This window comes from Rattus norvegicus, chromosome 6 (assembly GCF_036323735.1).
Source record: "Rattus norvegicus strain BN/NHsdMcwi chromosome 6, GRCr8, whole genome shotgun sequence".
Taxonomy (NCBI): Eukaryota; Metazoa; Chordata; class Mammalia; order Rodentia; family Muridae; genus Rattus; species Rattus norvegicus.
In genome coordinates, this window is record NC_086024.1 from 124,202,721 (window position 1) to 124,229,269 (window position 26,549).

Here is a 26,549-nt window from a genome sequence, read left to right on the forward strand (position 1 = left end):
ACAACTTGACCCAGAGCATGCGGTCAGGATAGAAACAAACAAAAGAAGAGCCACAGGAGGTAGCCAGTCCTGTAACTCTGGTGCTCAGGAGGCTGAGGCACAAGGGTAGTAAGCTCCAGGCCAGCCTGGGCTATACCACAAGACCCTCTCTCAAGGACTGAAAAATAAGTTATATACCCAGAACGGGGTAACCATAACAGAGTGTGGGTAGGAGATGAGGATGCCGAGGGAGGGGCTGGACTGAGCAGAGAAACTGGGCTTTGGTGCTGAGGAGGTGGCCAGGTCCTCAGAGCCTGTTTAGCGCCTACGTAAGAGCTGGGAGCTGTGGACATGGGAGGATCCCTGGGGCTTCGGTAGCCAGGCATCTAGCCCAACCCATTCAAAATACCTGCCTATAGTCCGAGCTCTTGGGTGGATGAAGAGAGATTAGAATTCAAGGTCATCCTTACCTATATAGGGGTCTCAAGGTCAACCTCTGCTATAGGAGACTATGTCTCAAAACAAACAAACCAAAACCCAAATACAAGAAAAATTTACATAAATTGGGCTGGACTTTTAGGGTAAGAAAGCACAGAAGATGTAACATTGGATTTAATGGCTGAGAATTTTCTAGGTCAGAAGAAAAGTACCCATTTATAGATTTAAAAAGCCAATAAATGCTATCAGGATAAACAATGAAACCCACGCCTACTCATCATGATCAAATCAAAAAGGTTAAGCCAAGAAATAAGGTCACAGGAAACCCAAAGAACTCAACCAACCAATCAACACAAAATAACCAACTGACCCAAACCACAAAGGACAGTTAAGCAGGAGGGGAAACCTACAGTTCCAGCTACAGAATGAGGCAGGATGATGGCTGGCCATCTCAAGACTCAAGAATTGGGCAATGAAAAGAGGTAGACGTTGTAGGAAGGACACACCATTGGGTTCAGAGATGCGTAGCTGACCAGAGGAAAGGCGGCAAACAGGAGTGTACAACATTCTCAAGATGAAAGAAAAAAACACTGGCAGCTTAGACCTTCACAGCAAGAACAGACCCAAGCTCAAGGCTTTCACTACAGACAGTCCCTCACTAAAGGAACTTCTTAAGGATGTTTCTGAGAAACGTGAACATGACCTCAAAAGGAAGGCCTGGTTTTTAGGAAGAATCCATTAGCAAGGAAGAAAGCAAATGGTGGCTGAATAATGGTGAGATCAAAAACAGAAGCAAAGCAGAAGTCAAGAATTTGGGCAAATTAGCACACCAACTGGGAGATATAAAGTAAAAACATTTAAAAAGTTTGGTACTGACCAAGTATTTTACGGTATTTATGTCAAAAGTTCTAGGACTGACAATAAAAGAGAAATGTGATAAGTAACTTCCAACCCACAAACGGGGGGGGGGGGAAGAAAAGTGGGGTGTTCTCATCTTTTGGGGATAAACACAAGTTTTTGCAAACTTAGCCAAATGTGAACCCAAATATGTTGATAAAATGGGTCAAAAACATAAAACAAAATAAAAAACAAACAAAAAACCCCTTTAGCGGGAAAGGTAGACAATGGTAGTATGGATTTAAAACATGCTGTTAATCAGGGAGGACTTAAAGCTAAAGGACAAAGAAAGGGCAAGAATGTGAAGGGCTGGATCCTGCTGCTGCAGCCACAGGAAATAAAGCCACAGGTTTTAAGGCAAATGCCATTATAACAGCACTCGTAATCTATAAGTCTTCTGTTGGCCAGGGAGATGAAGCAGTTCTTAATATGAGTACTTCCAATTCAACTGCTTCAAAACACTCCTCCTCCAGCCCTGGTGCTGGAGGAAGAATAACCAAACCCCACTGTATGATGGGGAGACTTTGACACATCACTCTCAGCACCAACCAGGCTTCTCATATGAAAGACGCATGTGTGTGTGCGCACCACACACACACACACACACACACATACACACACACACACACACACACACACACACACACACACAAGGTTATTATATAGATAGGGTCAGCACATACACAAACAAGTGAACAATGGAAAAGACACTTTTTAAAAATATTAAAGCACACGTAGAGCACTTAAAAGCTGATTTGTACTAAACTATCTACTGGCTACCTCTGCGTGACCACATGGACTAGGGCTTTCAGACTCGGCTTCCCAAGAAGTCTTACATCAGTGTGCACTCTGGTTCATGGGGAATGCTGAAGTGAAACTGAAAAGTAAGAAGCTACTACTCCTTTTTTGTTTTGGAAAGACACACACACACACACACACACACACACACACACACACACACACACACACACACACCCCTAAAAGTATCTACAAGTCACAGAAGGCCTCAAAGTGGAAAGTAGAAAGCACTGAAGACTGTGGGATGCAGCAAGGCTATTGTTTGTGGGAAACGAGAATGTTAAATTTCACAGAGAAAAGGGCTTTAGAAAGGGCTTCATCTACAAAAGAAAAACAGAAGGGAAAAGAAAGGGGAACAGCAAGAGTCAATGAAGGGCTGGAGAGATGACTCAGTGGATAGGAGCTCAGGCTGCTCTGCCAGAAAACCCAGGTTCCATTCCCAGCACCCAGGCAGTGGCTCACAATGTCTGTAGCTTCAGCTCCAGGGGATGTGATGCCCTCTTCTGCTCTTTGTGGGTACCACATTCACGGGATCCACATATATACACACAGGCAGATAAACAAAAATATGTATCCTTTTTTATGTACTTGAATAAGGCTTTTTATCTTTTATTGGTTTTGAAATTCACATTTTAAATGTTATCCCCTTTCCTCGTTTCCCCTCTAGAAATGTTCTATCCCAACCCTCCTCCCCTTGCTTCTATGAGGGTGCTCCCTTAAGCATTCACCCACTCCATCTAACCTCCCTGCCCTGACATTATACAAGCCTGGGGAATCCAGCATTTGCAGACCAAGGGCTTCTCTTCCCAATGATGCCCAACAAGGCCATCATCTGCTACATATGCAGCTGGAGCCATAGGTCCATCTCAGTGTACTCTTGGGATGGTGGTTTAGTCCCTGGGAGCTCTGGGGTGTCTGGTTGGTTGATATTGTTGTTTTCCTTATGGTGTTGCAAATCCCTTCAGCTACTTCAGACATTTCTCTAACTCCTCCATTGGGGACCTCATTCTAAATTCAAAGATTGGCTATGAGCACCTGTCTCTGTATTTGTCATGCTCTGGCAGAGCCTCTTAGGAGACAGCTATATCAGGCTCCTATCAGCATGTACTTCTTGGTATCAACAATATTCTGTGTTTGGTGTCTGTATATGGGATGCCCAAGTGGGGCAGTCTCTGCTCCACACTTTGTCTCCACATTTCCTCCTGTGAGGATTTTGTTCCCCCTTCTAAGAAGGTCTAAAGCATCCACACTTTGGTCTTCCTTCTTCTTGAGGTTCATGTGGTTTGTGGATTGTATCTGCTTATCATTAAGTGCAAACCATGTGTTCTCTTGTGACTGGGTTACCTCACTCAGGATATTTTCTAGTTCCAGTCATCTGCCTAAGAATTTCATGAAGTCATTGTTTTTGATGGCTGAGTAATACTCCATTGTGTAGATGTACCACATTTTCTGTATCCATTCCTCTGTTGAAGGGCATCTGGGTTCTTTCCAGCTTCTGCCTGTTATAAATAAGGCTGCTATGAACATAGTGGAGCACGTGTCCTTGTTATATGTTGGGGCATCTTTTGGGTATATGCCCAAGAGAGGTATAGCTGGGTCTTCAGGTAGTGCAATGTCCAATTTTCTGAGGAACCTCCAGACTGATTTCCAGTGTTACCAGCTTGTAAAACCACCACCAACAATGGAGGAGTGTTCCACTTTCTCCACATCCTCGCCATCATCTTCTGTCACCTGAGTTTTTGATCTTAGCCATTCTGACTGGTATGAGCTGGAATCTCAGAGTTGTTTTGATTTGCATTTCCCTGATGACTAAGGATGATGAAAATTTCTTTAGGTGCTTCTCATCTATTCGATATTCCTCAGCTAAGAATTCTCTGTTAAGCTCTATATCCCATTTTTAATAGGGTTATTTGATTCTCTGGAGTTTAACTTCTTAAGTTCTTTATATATTTTGGATATAAGCCCTCTATCAGATGTAGGATTAGTAAAGATCTTTTCCCAATCTGTTGGTTGCCGTTTTGTCCTAACCACAGTGTCTTTTGCCTTACAGAAGCTTTGCAGTTTTATGAGGTCCCATTTGTCGATTCTTGGTCTTACAGCCATTGGTGTTCTGTTCAGAAAAATTTCCCCAGTGCCCGTGTGTTGGAGGCTCTTCCCCACTTACGCTTCTATTAGTTTGAGTGTATCTATCTGGTTTGATGTGGAGGTCCTTGATACACTTGGACTTGAGCTTTGTACAAGGAGATAAGAATGAATCAATTTGCATTCTTCTCCATGCTGACCTCCAGGTGAACCAGCACCATTTGTTGGAAATGCTATCTTTTTTCCATTGGATGCTTTTAGTTCCTCTGTCAAAGATCAAGTGACCCTAGGTGTGTGGATTCATTTCTGAGTCTTCAATTCTAACCCATTGATCTACCTGCCTGTCTCTGTGCCAATATCATACAGTTTTTAATCACTATTGCTTTGTAATACAGCTGAAGGTTAGGGACAGTGATTCCCCCAGAAGTTCTTTTATTGTTGAGAATAGTTTTTGCTATCCTGGGTTTTTGTTATTCCAAATAAATTTGCAAATAATTCTTTCTAACTCTATGAAGAATTGAGTTGGAATTTTGATGGGGATTGCATTGAATCTGTAGATTGCTTTTGGCAAAATGGCCATCTTTATTATATTAATCCTGCCAATCCATGAGCATGGGAGATCTTTCCAACTTCTAAGATCTTCAATTTCTTTCTTCAGAGACTTGAAGTTCTTGTTATACAGATCTTTCACTTGCTTGGATAGAGTCACCTGAGGTATTTTATGTTATTTGGGACTATTGTGAAGGGTGTCGTTTCCCTAATTTCTTTCTCAGCCTGTTTATCCTTTGATTAGAGAAAGGCTACTGATTTGTTTGAGTTAATTTTATACCCAGCCACTTTGCTGAAGTTGTTTATCAGGCTTAGGAGTTCTCTGGTATAACTTATGGGGTGTCTCAAGTATACTATCCTATCGTCTGCAATAGTGATATTTGACTTCTTTTCCAATTTGTATACCTTTGACCTCTTTTTGTTGTCTAATTTCTCTGGCTAGGACTTTAAGTACCAGGTTGAAGAGGTAGGAGAGAGTGGGCAGCCTTGTCTAGTCCCTGATTTTAGTGGGATTGCTTTAAGTTTCTCTCCATTTAGCTTGATGTTGGCTACTAGTTTGCTGTATATTGCTTTTACTATGTTTAGGTTTGGCCTTGAATCAACAATCTTTCCAAGACTTTTATCTTGAAGGTGTGTTGAATTTTGTCAAATGCTTTCTCAGCATCTAATGAGATGATCATGTGGTTTTTGTTCTTTGAGTTTGTTTATATAGTGGATTATGTTGATGGAATTCTATATATTGAACCATCCCTGCATCCCTGGGATGAAGCCTAGTTGATTGTGATGGATGATTGTGTTGATGTGTTCTTTGATTTGGTTTGTGAGAATTTTATTGAGTATTTTTGTGTTGATATTCATAAGGGAAATTAGTCTGACGTTCTCTTTCTTTGGGTCTTTATGTGGTTTAGGTATAAGCATAATTGTGGCTTCACAGAAGGAACTGGGTAGAGTTCCTTCTGTTTCTATTTTTGTGGAATAATTTGGGGAATACTAGTATTAGGTCTTCTATGAAGGTCTGCATTAAACCCATCTGGTCCTGGGCTATTTTTGGTTGGGAGACTTTTTAATGACTGCTTCTATTTCTTTAGGAGTTATGGGGTTGTTTAGATGGTTTATCTGATCCTGATTTAACTTTGGTACCTGATACCTGTCTAGAAAATTGTCCATTTCATCCAGATTTTCCAGTTTTGTTGAGTATAGATTTTTGTAGTAGGATCTGATGAACCAGCTCCTGGTTTTGTTGACTCTTTGTATAGTTCTTTGTTTCTACTTGGTTGATTTCATCCCTGAGTTTGACTATTTCCTGCCTTCTACTCCTCTTGGGCGTATTTGCTTCTTTTTGTTCTAGAGCTTTCAAGTGTGCTGTCAAGCTGCTAGTGTATGCGCTCTCCAGTTTCTTTTTGGATGCACTCAAGAGCTATGAGTTCTTCTCTTAGCACAGCTTTCATTGTGTCCCATAAGCTTGGGTATGTTGTGCCTTCATTTTCATTAAATTCTAAAAGGTCTTTAATTTCTTTCTTTCTTCCTCGACAAAGTTGTCATTGAGTAGAGCATTGTTCAGCTTCCATGAGTATGTGGGCTTTCTGTTGTTTTTGTTGTTATTGAAGACCAGCCTTAGTCCATAGTGATCTGAGAGCATGCATGGGATCATTTCTATTGTCCTGTATCTCTGTTGAGGTCTGTTTTGTGACCAATTATATGGTCAATTTTGGAGAAGGTACCATGAGGGGCTGAGAAGAAGGTATATTCTTTTGTTTTAGGAGTGAAATGTTCTATAGATATCTGTTAAATCCATTTGGTTCATAACTTCTGTTAGTTTCACTGTGTCTGTTCAGTTTCTGTTTCCATGACCTGTCCATTGATGAGAATGGGGTGTTGAAATCTCCTACTATTATTGTGTGAGGCACAATGTATGCTTTGAGCTTTAGTAAGGTTTCTTTTATGAATGTAGGTGCCCTTGCATTTGGAGCATAAATATTCAGGACTGAGAGTTCATCTTGGTTGATTTTTTTCCTTTGATAAATATGAAGTGTCCTACCTTATCTTTTTTGATGACTCTTGGTTGAAAGACGATTTTATTCAATATTAGAATGGCTACTCCAGCTTGTTTCTTGAGACCATTTGCTTGGAAAATTGTTTTCCAGTCTTTTACTCTAAGGTAATGTCTGTTTTTGTCACTGAGGTGTGTTTCCTGTATTCAGCAAAATGCAGGGTCCTCTTTACGTATCCAGTCTGTTAGTCTATATCTTTTTATTGGGGACTTGAGTCCATTGATGTTAAAAGATATTAAGGAATAGTGATTGTTGTTTCCTTTTATTTTTGTTGCTAGAGGTGGAATTATGTTTACGTGGCTCTCTACTTTTGGTTTTGTTGCATGGAGATTACTTTCCTGCTTTTCCTAGGGTGTAGTTTCCCTCCTTGTGTTGGAGCTTTCCAGCTATTATCCTTTGTAGGGCTGGATTTGTAAAAAGATATTGGGTAATTTTGGTTTTGTTGTGGAATATCTTGGTTTCTCCATCTATGTTAATTGAGACTTTTGCTGGATATAGTAGCCTGGGCTGGCATTTGTGTTCTTAGGATCTGTATGACATCTGCCCAGGATCTTCTAGCTTTCAGAGTCTCTGTTGAGAAGTCTGGTATAATTCTGATAGGTCTGACTTTACATGTTACTTGGCCATTTTCCCTTACTGTGTTTAATATTCTTTGTTTAGTGCGTTTGTTGTTTTGACTATTATGTGATGGGAGTAATTTCTTTTCTGGTTCAATCTATTTAGAGTTCTCTAGGCTTCTTATATGTTTATTGGCATCTCTATCCTTAGGTTAGGGAAGTTTTCTTCTATAATTTTGTTGAAGATATTTACTGGCCCTTTAAGTTAGGTATCAATATTCTCTTGTATTCTTACTATCCTTAGGTTTGATCTTCTCGTTGTGTCCTGGATTTCCTGGATGTTTTGGGTTAGGACCCTTTTGTGTTTTGCATTTTCTTTGACTGTTTTGTCAGTGTTTTCTATGGTATCTTCTGCCCTTGAGATTCTCTCTTCTATCTCTGGTATTCTGTTGGTGATGCTTGCATCTATGACTCCTGATGTCTTCCCTAGGTTTTGTATCTCCAGGTTTGTCTCCCTTTGTGCTTTCTTTATTGTTTCTATTTCCATTTTTAGATCCTGGATGGTTTTGTTCAATTCTTTCATCTGTTTGGTTGTGTTTTCCTGTAATTCTTTAAGGGATTTTTGTGTTTCCTCTTTAAGGGTTTCTACTTGTTTACCGTGTTTTCCTATATTTCTTTAAAAAAGTTATTTATGTCCTTCCTAACGTCCTCTATCATCATCATCATGAGGTGTGATTTTTAAATCAGCATCTTGCCTTTCTGGTATGTTGGGGTATCCAGGACTTCCTGTAGTTGGAGAACTGGGTTCTGAAGATGCCAGGTGGCCTTGGTTTCTGTTGCTTAGGTTCTTGCACTTGCCTCTCACCATCCGGTTATCTCTGGTGTTAGCAGGTCTTGCTGTCTCTGACAGTGGCTTCAATCTCCTGTAAGTTTGTGCGTCAGTACTCCTGGGAGACCAGCTCTCTCCTAGTGGGATCTGGACAGAGAGCTGTGGCACAGGGTCAGCTCTGGGCACAGACGGAAACCAGAAGGATTCTGTCCTAGACTGTTCCTCATTTCCTATGTCCTGAGGGCTCCAGGAGGGTTCCTCAGAGTAGACGTGGTGGTCTTACCTGTGCTCTCAGGTGTGTCAGCACTCCTGGGAAACCAGAGGTCTCCTAGTGGGACCTCAGTAACAAGAGCTATAGCATAGGGTCAGCTCTGGGAGTAGACAGAAACTGGGGCAAATATGTATCCTTCTTACACAGGGCTAATATAAAATGGCACTTTGGAAGAAAAAAATGACAACAATAGCAAACAAAAAGAGAAGATACAAATGAAATAAAAGAATATAGCTATAAAAGATATTTTAAGATATAGTAATACTGAGGGTGACTTCATGCTACGTTGTATACCTGGGTGAAATGGACAGATTCCTAGATTTACCAAATTAGTTCAACAGAAAATACCAAGCCCAACTTACCATATAATCACTACAGAAATTACATAACAACTAATCATCCTGGAAGGATAGTGCCAGCACCACACTGTTTTGCAAATGAGTTCCATCAACTATTCGGCAATAAAGACATTAGATTTCATCTAGAAAAGGATGGGGGAAGGGATTACTGAGAGTGTATGCTCAATTTAATTTATGAGGCTAATAGAATCTTGACACTGAAACCAGATAAGGACGGAGCTAGAGAGACAGAGGCATAAACAATGTGGCAAATCCATGTCGAAGACACCAGCGCGCCAACTCCAGGAAGGAGTTAACAGGCAATGAGTCAAAAGTAATAAGCATTGAGAAATGAAAGTGTTGTGTGGAGGTGGCAAATTTATTATGCAATTCATCATGGTAAAGAAAAAGTTAGAAAAGTCTTTAGTAAGCTTACGGTGATACAATCTTTATGGGGGAATGAAATTCAAGGATTGTTAATGATAAAATATAGCAAAGTAGGATTGGGCAGAATTTTGTCATCATTATAACATACTCTTTCTTTTCTCTCTTTCTTTTTAAAAATCTCACTGTGTAGATCAGGCTGGTCTTGAACTCACTACCCCCTTAGTGCTAGGGTTAAAGGTGTGTACCGTCATGCGCAAGTCTTCCTAAAGAATTTAGGATCAAGGTTGGTGAGATGACCAGAAGTAAATCCAAATTCCTTTTTAAAGATAGTGGAACAGCCATACAATGTAGCATTCCACAGCAGTAAAAATGACTGTCATAGCTACGTGAAGCAAACGAGCCTCAACGAGCTTGCTGGCAGAAGACATAATGTTGCATCACAAAACAAACAAACAAACAAACACCCCTCAAAAGTATGTAAAACGGAACAGTGTGTTGTTTATGTATATCAAAACCTTTTGAATAAAAAATTGATCGTAGTTACCTAACACAGTCTACATACACTGGATGGTAGATTCTGATATATATAGGCTCTCAGAGTAGAGAGTGAAGGAGGGGCTGGAGAGACATCTCAGTGGTTAAGAGCACTGGCTGTTCTTCCTACAGACCTGGGTTCCATCCCTAGCACAGACAAAGACGGCTCATAACCACTTGTAAGTCTTGACCCAGGGGATCTGGCACTGGCGCTCTCTTCTGGCAGCTGTGGGCACTGCACACATGTGGTACGTGGACATACAATCAGACAAAACACTCACAAAACATAAAGGGTGTTTGTGTGTGTGTGTGTGTGTGTGTGTGTGTGTGTGTGCGCGCACCAGCCTGATTGAAGAAGAATGTAAGGAAAAGCAGGCGAAGAATCCCTTCATAAAGCTGCCTAGAGAACTCCATCTTACCAAGGGTCAAGTTCTTCAAGTTCTCCAGAAGAAGGTCAGAAGCCAGAACTTTGGGTGTGTAATTTTTCCTAATTCTACCTAAATGTCATCTGTGAAATTAAGTTCAAGGTTCCTTTTAGCCCTACAATCCTATCTGAGGAGCAGCAAGGGGAAAGAGTCTGGGGCTGAGGGCTGCCACTTCCTGGGGCCAATAGCTCCAGCATTTGTCTTATGTGACATCCAAGGTGACAATGATGAACATGGCATTCATGCATGAACTCGCAGAACACAAATAGGAAAGGTCCTGAAACTCTCCCACATTTAGTGGCTTACCGAGAATCTCCAGGAGCTGAGGATTTTCAGATACGGGGGAAGAAAGGAACCACGAGGACTTTCAAAGACATTTAGTCAGCGCCAAGGACCGGAGATTCAAAGAGTGACCTGGTGAGTGCTGATCAGTGGGCCCAAGTGGAGTCAGGCAAAGACTTCTGCTGGGACACGAGGCCCAGGAGAGATGCGTGTTCTTTCTGATGGCTTTCTTCAGATCATTTCTCCACCTCACTTTTTATATTTTCTCCTGCCTCAAAGCTTATACCCCGCCCCACTAATCCCCCAGACAGGGTTTTTCTGTGTAGCCCTGGCTGTTCTGGAACTCACTCTGTAGAACAGGCTGTATTAACTCAGAGAACTGCCTGCCTCTGCCTCCTGTGTGCTAGGATTAAAGGCGCCATCATCGCCTGGCACACATAATTTAACACTATGTTCTGAAGCTACCTTTGAAGGTCACAGTTTCAGAGACAAAAGACAACAGTTGCTTGGTCTTGTAAAACACAACACAACACAGTGTGTGAAGAGTCCCTTCTACTTCTGTCTTCAGGATCCATCAATGCTGCACCCTGGGAACAGCTCCGAGTGACCAGGAGCAAAGCTCATATGACAAGGTGGGGTCTCCGATGATTTACCTTGAGAGCTGGTGGCGTGACTGGCAGCAATGGCTGACTTGTTTCCTGTCCCCTTGGAAATGTTTTCAAGGTTCTTAGAGAGCCAAATAAAATCAAGCAGCCTCACCTGGTGACTACAGGGCCATTCCTCACAGTGCTGTGCTGAGGGCTAGACTTGCATCACTCCTTAAAGCCAGTGACCTCACCACAAGTCTGCCCTGCACTAAAGGAGGCAGGGGTTCAGCTAAAGCTACTTTCTGAGGTTGAGGACCCAGCCTCTGGTGCCTGGGATCCAGGAAGGAGTGGGGCTCTTCACATCGCTTGTAAGCATTGCACTGAGCTCACTGCGCTAACACAGCTGTGCTCACCTCAATAACCCATAGGGCCATACAGATCTCCATGTGAACCTGTGAGCCACACCCAGGAGACTGTTTCCTGAGCTTCTCTGCATAGTTCCTGGGCACTGTTGCCCTCCAAGGGTTCACCTCATACCCACTCTCTCAATCCTCTGGGAAAACTGGGGGAGTTAGGCTTTCTCCTCAGGGTGGCCCCGAAGGGCCAGTGAGAGGCTAAGCCTTTACCCAGGGTAAGTCTGGGAATCTGAGTTCAATCCCTGGGACTCACACAGTGGGGAGAGAAAACAGGTTCCTGCACACTGCCCTCTGACCTCTATGCTCCCCACTCCAGACACATAACATTTAAGAAAGGAATGCTTGGGGATGGCTCAGTGGTTAAGGGCACTCGATGCTCTTTCAGAGGACTACAGCTCAGTTCCTAGTACCAGCAGGACAGCTCACAACTGTTCTTAAATCATGGTACCCTTTTAGCTTCCAGTGGGCAACATATGAAGGACACACACACACACACACACACACACACACACACACACACAGAGTAAAAATTTAAAAAACACCTTTTTTTTTAAATTTAGAAAAGGACCTTGAAATTAAAACTGAGACGTTTCAGATCCTACAGAGGGGTGACCTCCCTACTGAGGAGACAGCGCACAGCAGTAAGGGGGAAGAACTCTCTCTTCTCCCAGATCTGTGATCATGTGTTCTGTTAGATGGAATCTCTCTCACATAGATATCTGTCATGTTAGGAACTGAACTTCATGCATGTCAGGCAGACCCTCCTCCACTGACATCACTTCCCGCTCCTTCCATTGGGTGGAACCCCGGCCGGGATTTCCCCTGGGAAAGCAGCAGCAGGAGCAGGCAGAGTGCAGAGGTGAGCAGAGGGTGCATCCTGGGCACTCTATGTCCCGGCAAATTTCAAGAGAAGCAGCTTTCAGATGTCTAAGGATGGGCCAATCTTGGAGGTTATTGAGTAAAAAGTCAACATGGTTGAGTCAATTACACTATTGACAGATGCTCTTAGAGGAGGTCTCGCATCATAATTATATGCAAAGGAACCCAGCAAATCCAAGCAGTGTACCGATCAGCTAATAAAAGTAACACTTCACCTGTGTCAATCACACTTTCAGACTCAAGACAAACAAACCTGGCCTTTGCCACTCAGAAGAGGGGGAAAATCCCTGAAAGACAAATATTTTCACTTAAGTTGGTAAGTGCTTGGAATTACATAGGAAGCCTGTCACACAAAGGAGGGTTGGACACTGGCCTGTAGTGGGTGCTAGTGACTCTCCCAGGCAAACACCGGCACACCTGTAGGACCCTCAGGCACACACTGTCCTGTGCACCTGCAGGGGACACTCAGGACTCTTCACTGAACTGTTTATTTCTCAAGTGCGGGTGAATTTAGGTCCAAGTGGCAGGTGGCCAAACTTAAATTTTATGACAAAAGGAGTGAGCAGAAGGAATTTCTCTCCCAGTCACATCTTACTGAGTCTTGGGCAATGAAGAGATCTACAAATGTGCACACAGTACGCTCACCCTTCTAAAGTGCCTGTGGTCACCCTAAAGGAAGGCAGACACTACAAGCAAATATCCCCAGCCTTACAGAGCCTACTACCCACGCCCAGCTTCTTTTGGAAATCTGAGGAGATCGAGCAGGTACAAGACCATTCTGGACAACATTCTGCTAGTGTGTGTGTGTGTGTGTGTGTGTGTGTGTGTGTGTGTGTGTGTACGCACTCTCGAGCGCGCGAAATGATAACCAATCCACTTCTTGCTCCCACAGCTATGTTTTCCTACCACGATGGACTGTGTCGACTCTGGAACTATAAAATAAAACCTTTCTTCCCTAAGTTCCTGAGGCCACGGTATGCTATAACAACAGAGAAGGAAGTAACACAAGGTGAGCCATGACCCAGGTGTGAAAAAAAAAGAAAAGAAAGGAAGGAAGGAAAGGAGGGAGGAAGGAAGGAGGCAAAAGGGGTGCAGCCGAGTGGAGGGAGCAAGCAAGCTGCTCGCATGATTGGTCACCCCCAGCATCAAGCCCCTGAGAGAGAAAATACACGCAGGGCTGCGCACCAAAAGGACCACAGCTGAAGCTGGTGCTGGTGGCCACTTTTAGGAAAGTGTTCTGAAGGAATCTGAACACTGAGGGAAGTCTACAGAAGACAGTGCGAGAGTAGGACGTACTTGTCGTGGATGAATTTGCCTGGCGATGGTCAGTATTAGCTGACAACTTGGCAGAATCCAGAATACCTGGGAGACAGGCCCTTTGGCATGGCTATGGAGAGGATCTTGAAGATCTGAGGGGGAAAGGCCTGGACGGTGGGCGGTACTGTTCTTTGGGCAGAGGGTGTTGGAATGTGTATGTGGAACATTGAGCTGAACAGTGTGCACCCCGCTCTCTGCATCCTGACTGAGATGTGACCGCTTGCTTCAAGCTCCTGATTTCCCTGCCAGAATGGACCGTAACCACCAGCCTTTCCTCTTACGTCGCTTTGGTCAGGGTATTCTATTTCAGCAACACGAAAAAGGAACTAAGATGAACATTTAGCTAAAGGAGAGAGCAGGGAGGGGTGCTGTGGGGAGCAGTGCTGTGGGGGGTCGTGGGAAGAGCTTCTGGGAGCCCAGGAGTCACAGATTAGGACACTGGTAAGGTAGTGAATGATCGCTAGATGGGCACGAGAACCAGAGTTGTCACGCTGCACATGAAGGCTCTAAGCCAGAGGTGGACCCAACCCTGGGGTTGCTGATGAAGATGTGGAGGACGATGGAGGAAAGAAATCACTCAAAGAAGAGCTCGTTCAGTGTCCCCTCACCTGGCCCTCAGAAACTGGAAAGTGACTCGCCTGCTGTTCATAGACCCCCTTACCACAGACCACACTTCACATGCAGTTTTGCATGCTTTACTGCACCCCTCCATGAAGTTTCACAGATGGGGGAACTGAGGTGGGTCCAGAGAGACACGAGACACAATTCCAGGGTCAGAGGACGGGAAGTGATAGTCAACAACTGCTCACGCTTGCCTTCTAACCAGTTTTGCCCTGGTTTAAGAAAACCCTTAGATGGATCCTGTCTGCTCACTGGTGTTTGGATGGGTGTGCTGCCCTTTGACCCCAGAGAACAAAGTGTTTGAGGACCCCAGGGGAAAGAGAGATGTTTTCCCCACTACCCAGGCAGGCTCTGTCCAGCAAGCACTCTTACCTTATGGCTGCCGTCATCCCAATGGGAGTGATTGGCAACGGGCGGGCACCAGGAAACAGCCCTCGGCTCAGAACCCTCGCTCCATTTTGTATCACTCCTGGAGAAACTAGAAAAGCAAGAGAAATAGACATTAGGGTGAATTCAACGGTAAAGAAGTTAGTGATTTTGAAAGAGAGAAAGGGGGTGGGGAGGCAGAGCATGTGTGGTGTGTGTGCACACACACACACAACGTACACGCTTCTGTGCACACACACAGACACACAGAGGGGAGGGGTACAGAGAACAAGACAGAAAGATAATGTGCAAGCAGAGCCATCAATAGCTCACAAATTGTTGATACTCGATACTTCTATTAAAAAAGAATCAATCAAACATGAGCCAAACAAACGAACAAACGAACAAACAGGCCTCCAGGCTGGGAATGGAAGGCTCAGTGGTGAAGAGTGCTTGCTGTGTGAGCAGAGACCACCATATGAAATCTTAGCAGTTGGGTAAAGTGCAGGGCTGCCTCTAACCCAGCACTGGGAGCTGAGAGCCCACTGGTGCCCAGCCTAGGCCAGAGAACTTCTGATTCAGCAGCAGACTCCTTCTCTAAGGCAGCAAGGGAGACAGTGACAGAGGAAGACCCAATGGCCTGCTCTGGTATCTATTGGAGCGTGCACAGGCACACCTGCTAGATAGAATAGTCACCTGTTCAAAACACAAAGCACATGCACATGTACACATGTACACATGTACACATGTGTACACACACACACACACACACACACACACACACACACACACACTCACCTGCCAAAACAGAACAAAATGAGACTTCCTACATCTATTAGTAAAATCTCTTATCTTTGGTCTTTCCCCGAGAACATTTAATGTCACCAAGGCTACATCGGGACTGCAGATGACCCAACACTTCTCATGCTGCTCTGGCTAAAGGTTAGGGATATCTATTTGCCCTTCATCTGAAATGGGGAAAAAACAAACAAACCCACAGTCAAATCTTTATGTGGAAGACTCTGCCTCTCTACATTCCAAGATCACACAGGGATCTGCCTTTCTCCAGAGTTACCTGGGGGGACAGGCTGACCACAAGCCCTAGCTTCTGTACAATCATGGAGCAGCTTCAGGGGCCAGGAAGAGTCCTCCACAACCCTCTCCAGCATTCCTTATCCCTACTTCTACTATATACACTGTGACAACTTTCCCCAGCAATCATAAGATCTTGTGTGGCATGCCATTCCCTGATTATGTTCAAGAATTTACATTACGGGGAGCCCTGTACATCTGACCTTTATTCACCCCTACACAGTAGCTTCAACTAGCAAAGGTAAGTCTCTAGCTCCTGCTGCATCCACAGACATCAGCCACGTGTCTGTGGGACCAGGTGAGCGTTGTAAATACAAGGGAAGGCTCCTACCTTACTTCTTGTGTGATACTGTGGAAATCCCCAAATGTTTACTCTGCTCTTTGAAGAATATTCTAGACCTCTTCTGCTCCCTATAATCCTGGAACATGCTGAAGAGAGGTGGATGAATAGTGCCCTTTCAAACGGGCAACAATGAAATACTAGAAAATTATACATTTGTAGCTTGCTGCTGCAGTCTGGAGGTCAAAATTTAAAACTCATGTTATTTGCAAACAATAGTTTTATGAAACGAATTACAAACACATACAGGTTTCATAATTTTTGGGTTTCTAAGAGTATGTTTTCAGGACTGCCAAAATGCTTGCCTGCTACACAAAGCCCTGGGCTTGATTGCCAGCACCTTACGAAGCAGCCATGGTGTAGCCAGCACACAGAAGGCACAGACCAGAAGTTCAGAAGTGTCCTCAGCTACAGGGTCATTCAGGAGGGGGTTGGGAAGTGCTTCATGTACTTCCACTCTTGAAATATGAAGTAAGTGTGTGTGCACAGAGCCCGTGTGGGAGTGTATGTGCTAGGACATGTGTGGAAGTCAGAGGACACCTCTGTGGAGTCAGTTCTTACCTTCCACTTTTATATGGGGTTCTGGGGATCAAACTCAGGTTGCCAGGCTGGTATAGCAAATACCTTTACTGCCATCCTGCCTGCCTGAATATAGAATTCTTTAATTCTTTAATATAGAATTCTTTACTTTGGGATTTCTGTAATTCTTGATAATGAATTTTTGACATTTCTTGTCTAGGTTTATACAAGGTCTTTGTTAGAAGGTCTTACAAAAGAAGGATAAAGGCTTAGACTGCCGTTCTTGCCTAAGTCAGTACTATAGCCCAGTCCCGTGTTCAGAAACATCCCTAGTCTCTTACTGTAACTAATCATGTGCGTCAGGCACAGCCAGAGCAGAAACTTGGCTCATTCCCAATTAGCAGCCTGACTTCAGAGGACAGGTGAGGTTGTCGGAGGAAGGAGAATAACTAGGTACCCTAAGAGCAAGGGTACTGTTCTAATATTCAGCTAGTTTCCCTATGAGGATGCAGTACCTGAAAGCTTTAGTACATGATTTATATTATCTGATATCAAGACTTTGTATAAAACTGTATGAATTAAGGTAGTATGAGACTAGGCTGAGTACCGCCAGTTACACCACTGGGACAAAATGGAATGTGGAAAACAGACTCACACTTAGCATGGTCAACTGAGCTTTGACAAAGGTAGCTATCAAGGCAACAGGGTGGCAGAAAGGACAGTATCACAGCACGGACAACCAGTTCACAAAGGGAAGACACAGGTTCTGGAGAACTCAGATTTGTAGCTTGCTGCTGCAGTCTACTAAGTCTGTGTGGGTTTTCGTCAGCTGTCCTGAGACTGTGGGAGAGGGGTTCAATGACTTTTGATGGTACTCCGTAAGTCATACAGCTATGGGATGAGCTTAATCCTGACACTGTGTCTCACTGAGGATCTCACGGAGAATGGTAAGTGGATCTAAACAATGGGCCAGGCCACAAAAGAACTTAAATACTGGAAATCTGTACCATGATTCTAAGCACTGTCAGTAGTTAGTATCTTCCTGTGAATCAGGGTGACTATAGTTAAATCAGAGAGAAAGAACGGGGTGCATGTGTGCGTGTGTGCGTGCGTGTGTGTGTGTGCGTGCGTGCGTGTGTGTGTGTGTGTGTGTGTGTGTGTGTGTGTATGCGTGTGTGTAGAAATACTAGGGTAAGTTCTAAGGTTGCTGTGGGGGGAGCCACACAGATGGAGATGCCTGATGCCACTATACGTATCTGGAGGACTTGCTATAGGAAGAACCTCAAAGGTGGAAAAGCAGGATGTGTGCTCAGAAATGACAAAAATAAATGCAGTGTGTATACAGAAATGAAGACGGTCTTTGCTCCAGCAAATCATCCCACTGTGGTGGTTTGAATAAGCAATGCCCCCAGAGGCTCCAGCATTTGAACACTTGGCCCCAGGTGATGACACTGTTTGCAGAGAGGAGATGGCCTTGCAGGAGGACATGTGTCCCTAGAGGCGGGCTCTGAGAGTCTACAGCCGACCTCTGCTTTCCAGTCTGCCCCCTGCTTTACGCTTGTGACAGAAGATGCGACTCTCCCCTTCTGGCCACTGTGTCTGCATCCTGCAGCCTCTGTCCCATCACAATGGACTCATCCCTCTGGAACCAGCTCTTCCTTAAGTTGCTTTGGTCATTGGTGTTTTATCACAGCAGCAACAGAGAAGCAACTAATTAACACAGGCACACTGGACTTTACCTAGTGCAGCAATCTGGAGCAGGAAAGCGGGCTGCAAGGAGGTGGCTGGGAATACCAGGCCCGTGCCCCATCTCTGCCAGTTAATTACTTTGTCTCTGAAGCAAGCTATGTCAACTCAAGTAAGCCGGGGATGTCTCACCTCCTGCAATCACTGCCTCCACTAAAGTGATCTTCCAGGGGAAGGTTTACTGAGGTTAGCGACTCCCTCATATTTAGGAAGTGCCTGAGAGTTATTATCACTGTCAGACCCACTGTGATAGCCTTCCACAGAAGAATCCCGAGGCACCATGCTTTCCCCCACTTCAGATCAACTGAAAAGCCATAAAAGGGAACAAGGCGAAAGCCAGACAGAGCTAGAAGACCTTGGCTGAGTTCCTGATGATGGAGTGGCTAGGACAGCAATGACGGCTCCTGTGGTATTTCAGTTCCCAGGTGCATAATGTCAGCATTACCCCTGGAAGGGAAGTGCGCCAACCGGAGTCACAGAACAGTTAGCACTTGTGTGGTTCTGAGTCACCTGCTAATGAGCATGACCCAGTCAGAGGTCCATGCCCCATACGCACAGATGCCCAAATGCCCAGACACTTCAGCAGGAAGAGGAAACAGGAAGAAACGGGCTCCAGCAAACACCTACTGGAGGCTAGGTGTTGGAGAGACAAACCCCTACCACTGTGCAGAGTCTGTGAAGGGCTCTGTGCAGCATGGCATCAGATAACACTGGGTATCCCACCCCAGTTCTGGGCACGAACATACCTTGTAGGGTTGTTCCGAGGATTACATGAGGTGAGCTATGAAAACTGCTTAGCCTAGGGGCTGGTGGTGTACGCTTAGTGAGATCCACTCTGTTCTCACTATCCCTCCACCAGCCCACACTACCTCTCCAGAAACCCCAGTGAATTACCTATAAGGCACAAGGTTTAATGGGGGAAATCCAATTCTTCCCAGTCTACTATGCTTTTGGTAGCTAGCCTTGACCCTACATGCACATCTTCCCAATGGATGAGCTGTATTCACGTCAAAGCAGCTTGGCAGCAGTGGCAGGTGTGCGCCTGAGCCTTTGAGACTGCTCGGGATGTCCCAGGACTCTTTCCCACGTGAGCTGCTGAATCCCGCCCATAGGTCTTGCCATTTCTCGCTCTTCCTCATTGGCAGCACACTCCAGACCGAGATGGTGACTGGATCAGCCTGCTCACTGGCTGCCGAAAGGCAGCTGTGACCCTTAAGTGAGCTTATACCTCTTCCCCTTTCTGTCCCCACCCTCAAGTGTCAGGAATGTGGCCTCTGGAAACTGGCACAGCCAATTTCCAGCGGCTCTGTGGAAAGAGGCATGGAGCGCCGTCTCCCTTTCCATTAAACGCTAAGGCAGGAGTATGAGCCCATTTGCCTGCCCTTGGTCTAAAATTAGCATCTCTCTTTCCTTCTGCCCTGGCTGGTTGTGTGTCAACCTGAGACAGGCTAGAGTCATCAGACAGGAAGGAGCCTCAGTTGAGGAAAGGCCTCCATGAGACCCAGCTGTAAGGCACTGCCTCAATTCATGATCAGTGGGGGAGGCCCAAGTTCACTGTGGGTGGTGCCATCCCTGGGCTGTGGTCCTGGGTTCTATAAGAAAGCAGGCTGAGCAAGCCATGGGGAGCAAGCCAGTAAGTAACATCCCTCCATGGCCTCTGCATCAGCTCCTGCCTTCAGGTTCCAGCTTGTCCTCCAATGATGGGCTATGATCTAGAAATGTACGCCAAATAAACCCTTTCCTCCCCAATTTGCTTTGTGTTCACAGTGTTTCTCTGAAGCAATGGAAACCCTGACTAAGACCCTTTCTTTCTCTCACTACCTCCTGAAAAAACCGATACACTCAAAGACCAACACAGCCATCGCCTCAGGCTCTGAGATGGAGTCAGGAGGCAGCTCAGTCAAATACTTAAGAAAATACACGTTTGGAGCCGACTCCTAACTCTGTGTCCCACTAGAAGAGGTCTAGGCACCCAGCATCACCCTTTCTGGTCAGCGGGCTACACATCTTTCTCCCAGCAACCCAGGAGAAGAAACAGGCTGCTGGAGCCTCAGGTGCTATGGCCCCAGCACTTATTGACCGGCTGTTCCTTAAGTCACAGAATGTCTCCAGCCCCCCCCTGAAATCAGCTAGACTGTAACACTCACGCCAGACCAGGGACAACCAAGCAGCATGACTCAGTGCAGATGCTACGGCCATAAGTGACAGCAACCTTAGGAGTCCTTTGTCTGTCTGTGTGCACGAAGTGAGCATGGACTCGGGAACGCGCTCTTATGATAGCCCAAGGTTGACACTGGATGCTTTCCTCTGTCAACATCCTCAGCCATGTCACCTAGTCTATTATGGCCACTGGGCTAGGGTTTACTTGTCCCTGCCTCCCTAGGACCAGAATTAAGGGCATGCATTCCCCAACCCCAACTCCCACTTCTGGGACTTAGGTCGTCATGCTTTTATAGCAAGTACTGAGCCCCTTCCCAGGTCTAAAGAGCAGTTCTGTTCTGAAAAATCCAAGGCATAAAGCAAACTTTCCCGCACACTGTGCTGGCCCTCAGCGCTTCGCCTGCCTCCCTCTTGATAGGCATCTCCCTTGGTCTTTGCAAGGTCTGAAATTAACCTCAGTGGGGAGCTCGCAGCTCTGCCATTGGAGGGCAGCCCTGGCTAACACTATCAGAGGCCATAAGCTGAGCAGCAGGCCATTCCTGTCATGGTTCCTCCCCCGAAGGCACCCCTTCCACCTGCTTGCTTGGGCGCAGGCTGGGGAAGGGCTGTCATGGCAGGCACAGCCTGTTTCCTGTGGTCTTTCTTCTGTGGAGCCCTACATAGATGACATGCACCCCAGTTCCAGGTAGCTCTCCCCATCCCTCTTGGTCCATTCTGCTCTTTTGTTTATTATCTGGCATTCTGTCTCTGGGAAAATTCCAAGCAAGGATTATATAAACCTTTGGAGATAGCGAATGGTGACCTAGTTTCCTCACAGGGGTTGACGATGACTCACAGGGATTGTCGAGGGAGCTACTAGGCAGGTGATTCAGGAGATACCAGCAGCTGAGATGAGTGTGCACTGCCACTCTTTAGGGAGAGCCTGGAGTAGGTGGACAGACTGATTTCAGAAGGTAAGGTGAGCAGACAGCCATGCTTGTTGCTGACTGTTTGGCAAGTGGCATTTTGAGCATGATGACCCTTCTTGCGGAAGGTATCCCACGCTCCATGACTGACACCAGAGGCACAAACTGTTAGAAGACAAGGCTTTTATTAGCTCACTGCAAATTGCAGTAGACAACTGAAAACAGAGGTGGTGGGCCCTCAGGACTGCAACCCAACCACTGCAGGGGGCACAGGGTTCCTGGGCTCTCACTAGTGTCTCAGGCAGAGCCTTTTCTATTACTCACAGAGTTTCAGAGCCAGTGTGCTGGCCCTGGGCTAGCTTTGCAGATACCAAACAAGGAAGAGATCTAAGGATGCCACTCAGTGACCTGAAGTGCAGAGGCTACAAAGCAGGATGACAAAGGGGGGAGGGAGCCCTTTCTAGCAAGGAAGCCAGCCTGTGATTGCCAGGAGATGAGGTAGGTAGTTTACCACTCAGAGGGGCAGCCCAGGGTGAAGCAGGAAGCTATAAATAGCAAGGCACGAGGAGGTTCTATAAACAGAGCCTGGCCCCAGCCCCAGGGAAGAGAGCAGCAGGAAACATATGGGGTTCTCAGAAGCCATGCTGCCCGGCTCCTGACCATGGGAGAAGGTCTGCGTGAACCCACACGGTGCATCACAGAGGCTGTTTGTTAACTTTCTACATTCACTGAGGATTGCTACCAAGCCCTCAGGCAACACTAGCAGAGCACTTCATCATTCTGACTGTATGGCTTCTCCCTTAAGGGATCAAGGCACTGCCCCAATCTCAAGGCAAGAGACCATCAATGCTGCCAGGCAGTGGCGTACACACCTTCAATCCCAGCACTCGGGAGGTAGAAGCAGGCTGACCTCTGAGTTTGAGGCCAGTCTGGTCTACAGAGCAAGTTCCAGGACAGCCAGGGCTATACAGGGAAACCCTGTCTTGCAACACTTCGCCGTCCCCTTTGCCCCCGGCCCCCAGCAATGTAAAGGAAAATAAAGCTACAGTTGGAATGGCCAGAAAGAGCTGTGCACACACTTCCCTCTGGCTGTGTCCACGAGGAGATGGCTGATTTGCCACGCTCCCTAACTGGCATTGTTTTAATCCTTAGGGGCTCTGAAGCCCGCCACTGACAGTGCGTACACTTGACCTCCGGTCTGAGACGGGAAGGCGAATATGAAGCCAGTGTCTCCACGACCTTCTTGTTCTCTTGTCTACATTGCTGTTCCTGCCTGTGAGTGACCCTTGATGACCTTCATAGGCATCCAGTGGCGCCTGCCAAGACCCTGGAGAGTCCTCTTGGCCTGAGGCCCTCGTGAAGTCTGTGGCCTTTTCACAGAATGTTAAAAGTTAAAAAAAGGCCACTAAGATGACCCACAGAGCTGGGGACCGTAGCTCAGTCCCCAGTCCTGGTCTCCACCCCAGCGCACGTATGCACATATGGTGTGGTGGTGCATGCCAGAGAAATGGGGCAGGAAGATAAGAAGTCCAGGTCATCCCTTGGGACATGGAAAGTCTGGGGCCAGCTTGGATCACATGGAACCCCACCTTTAAAGGAATGAAAAGGAATCGTATCTTTAACACATGAGCACTTTGAAACCTCAGTGCGGCACCTGACATAAGTAGGACTACGGACATTGCAGGAAGAGAATTACAGTTGGAGAGTTACAGGGATGGACAAGAAGGCTCATTTGGTCAAGAAAATATTAAAAACAATCCTGTTAGCAAATCAGGAGAACCCAACCTGTGGTCAAGAGGCCAGGAATAAGAGACTTTCAGGAGAGACACTGAGGGTCTGTGAGTTATCAACCCACATCTCTCGACTTTCCTAGACTCCCCATTCCCTTCTCGGCCTAGGAACTGGCCCATCAGAAGTATCTACACCAGGGCTGGAGGGATGGCTCAGTGGTTAAGAGCACTAGCTGCTCTTTCAGAGGTCTTGAGTTCAATTCCCAGCAACCACATAGCGGCTCACAACCATCTGTAACAGATTCTGGTGTATCTCAAGACAGCTACAATGTACTCATATCCATTAAATAAATAAAATATTAAAAAAAAGAAGTATCTACTCTAGGGCCCGGCCCATCAGAAGTATATACCATAAAGTAACACACATAGCACACAAGGCAGCAAGCCAAGGAAGGGGTTGGAATTTTACATGGCTCTGATGAGATCAGTCTGCTTTCACTAAATGGGTTATGCCACCTGATCATAGGAATCTTTCCAGTCTGTGACTTGATTACAATTGGAGTCTCTAACTTTTCCTGAAATGTTATCTAAGAACGGATTTTAAGCACAGATTTCTCGGACACTAAAGAGTCACCTTCAGGCTGGCTGGGTGAACGGCTCTCTACTTAGCAGTGGATTGGGCTGGCTGGAGGTGTAAGCAGCCTCACACTGCAGAGGTCAGGAAATGTAGGCTGACAGCCGGGAGCAAGCAGTCAGGGCAGGTAAGGGTGGCCCCAGGCACATGACCAAGCTGTCTGAGAACGCTTGCCTGGCAGTATTGCTTCAATCTTTTAAAATAGGTACAGAGAAAAAAGACCTTTCCCCCTAAGGCTCTCAAGAAGGCTATGGATGGGGGTCTGGAATTCTTCTCACTCCACCATGAATCTAGTGTGGATCTTGGGATGGGTGCTTTCTTGTGGGAAATTCCCTCAAAGTGGGGGAATCCTCATTGCTTAAAAGGGAATGATATCTTTAGAAAGCCAGAGCTCCAAGCCAGCTGGAAACCTAGTCACAGGCACAAGACAGGTAGGGAGCAGCCCCTAGCAGTGTCACAGGAGAACCTGTCACATCGAGTCACTTTCTACCCCTGTGAGAGCAGCACCGACAGAAGACAAGCAGATCCTGGTGTACCACCTCTCAGCTCAGTGTGGTTCTGGCCAGGTGTGGGGCATGGACAGACACACTGGCCTCAAGCTGTGAGGCGGGGAAGACATCTTGATTTCAGGTGAACTATAAAGAGAAGAAAAGAAAAGAACAGAAAAGAAAAGAGACGAGAAGAAAAGAGAAGAAAAGAAAAGACAAGATAAGACAAGACACCAGGTAATGGGCGAGAGTCAGGCCCAACCAAGCAAGGCAAAGACCTGTCCTAACTGGCATTGCTCATTGAGCACTACTAAGCTACACCAGCCCTGCCCTTCTCTCTGTGGCACCTATTAAGGCCAAGCCACTCATGGGTGGGTCAAACTTCCCAGAATGCACCTTAATATTGTTGAAAACCTAGATAGAGGAAAAAAAAAGTTTATAACTAGGTACCACTTGGCGCCACCGTGGATTAGCTGGCCCGGGGACCCTCTCCTACAAAGTCACGGGAATGATTCCCTGGGGAGAAACACCTCCAGCAGGAGTTGTTATAGGGTCCACCTTTCATCTCCTTGGTCCTGACACTATGTGAGAACTCTCTCATCCTTGAGGCATACCTCTGCACCGGTTCCCACATACGCATGGATGGCCGTATGTGTACATGCATGTGCATGTTAAGTGAATCACACACTTAGTTTAAGGGATGCTCCGAGTGCAGGGCTATGTCGGCATTAGTGCTTCCTATGGTCTGGGGCGTAAACGAGAAGGTTAAGTTCACAATCTGTGGGGCTGTATGCTATAGAAATATCTACTCACAACCTGCTTGTATCTCAGGGGGAGAATTCAAAAGCATCATGGCACTGGCAGCATCAATGTCAGGATCTGGAAAAATCAACCAATAAATAATATTATTTACAACGGGGCCAGTGGGCATGTGTGTTCTTTTCACCCCTGCAAGTTACGGTTTATGAACGTGACAGAGAAAGAAAAAAAAATCCAGATGAGGGACTTCAGAGGTTACTCTCATACCAATCCGGACTTGAGAGAAAGAAAAGTTACTCTGGAACGAGATTCAAGGAACATGCTAGTAATTTCCTCTTCATTTTTGAGATCTACGATCATGTCCTCTTCTCGCTTTGTTAAGTGTTGGGATCGGCACTGTGGGTGTCTGGTAAGTTGCTGGCTTGGGCACCCTCGGTCTTTACCCTGGGTGGGGAAGTAGGTAAGCCAGTAACAAGAGGAAGGTCAGCCTGGGACTCTCTAACGATGGGGGAGGAACTCACAGCATCTCCATGAAGGGAAAGCTCTGAATGCACCTGCTTCCAGACACATACAAACAAGACGTTTGGTCATTTCCATTCGTCAGCAGAATGGAAATTGCGTTTTCCGAGGGTATGTGTGCACACAGTGGTGTTGGAGGTGATGAGGGCATTAGGAAAAAGCACATAAAGTACAAGAAAGGAATTGAGGAAGTTCTGCTGTAGAAGGCACAGTGCTCACCCCCTCCTTTATTATTGCTTTTAATCTGCTCCCTCCCGAACGCACATAATTTTATTGCTATAATTCTTAATAGGTTTCTGAATCCTTACCAATCCACCGGTTGACAGATGGCAGGTTATATAGAGACAGAGAAAAATATTATCCCTTTATAACTAAATTCATTCCCCTCTGAGAAACAGCAGCGCTGCTGCTATGGAAATGAAGGTCACCATGGCAACGGTAAACAACCCCCAAGAATGGTCACTGAATAGGCTGAAAAGAACATCTGCCCCAGCCCAGCGTCCCAGCTGCCCTGGGGCGAAATTCACTAATAGTGCAGTGAGGCCTTGTGACAGAAGCTGCCGCCTGTCCCCTGTCCAAATAAATGAAGTGTGCAATTGAAGCCGACATCAAAATGCCTGCCCTTGCAGATTACTGCCTCTGTGTCCGCTAAACCCAGTAACTAATGACTGGGAAGAGGGGGCCTCGTACTTGTCAGTTTTTGTACAAATTACATACCAAAAAATTCAATTTACTACTAATGGCTCCATGGCACTTTATTTTGGGTATTATGTGAGAAAATTACTTTTTTACTGTTAAAAAAAGTATATTTTTCATACTTTATATGTGCAGTTTAATTCCAAGGGAGCAATGCAATGCAGATAAAGCCCCACAAGCGATTAATAACGTGGACGATGCTGGCTTCAGAAGACAATGCCTCAGGAAAAAAACAAAAAGGTAAAGAAACTTCACTCTGCTCTTTTCGATTTTGCCTGCAGGAGGCCCGTTACCTATATGCCATAATGGAGCAAGTTTATTTTAATAAGCGCATTGTATGAGAAACAGGTAAATTAGC

At 45.7% G+C, this 26,549-nt stretch overlaps 1 protein-coding gene across 18 annotated transcripts in view; it reads right to left on the reverse strand.

Moving 5' to 3' along the window:
- Foxn3 (forkhead box N3) overlaps nucleotides 1–26,549 on the reverse strand; it is a 380,376-nt gene that overhangs the window by 11,026 nt on the left and 342,801 nt on the right. For 11 of the 18 annotated variants that reach the window (XM_017594165.3, XM_017594166.3, XM_039112337.2 and 8 more), the window contains 2 exons: nucleotides 25,031–25,096; nucleotides 14,610–14,715 (listed from right to left, as the gene is read on the reverse strand). In XM_017594165.3, the coding sequence (XP_017449654.1) occupies nucleotides 14,610–14,715; nucleotides 25,031–25,096 (172 nt within the window). The remainder of the gene's footprint in view (nucleotides 1–14,609; nucleotides 14,716–25,030; nucleotides 25,097–26,549) is intronic. The other 7 variants (XM_063261969.1, XM_063261970.1, XM_063261967.1 and 4 more) reach the window with 2 other exon arrangements.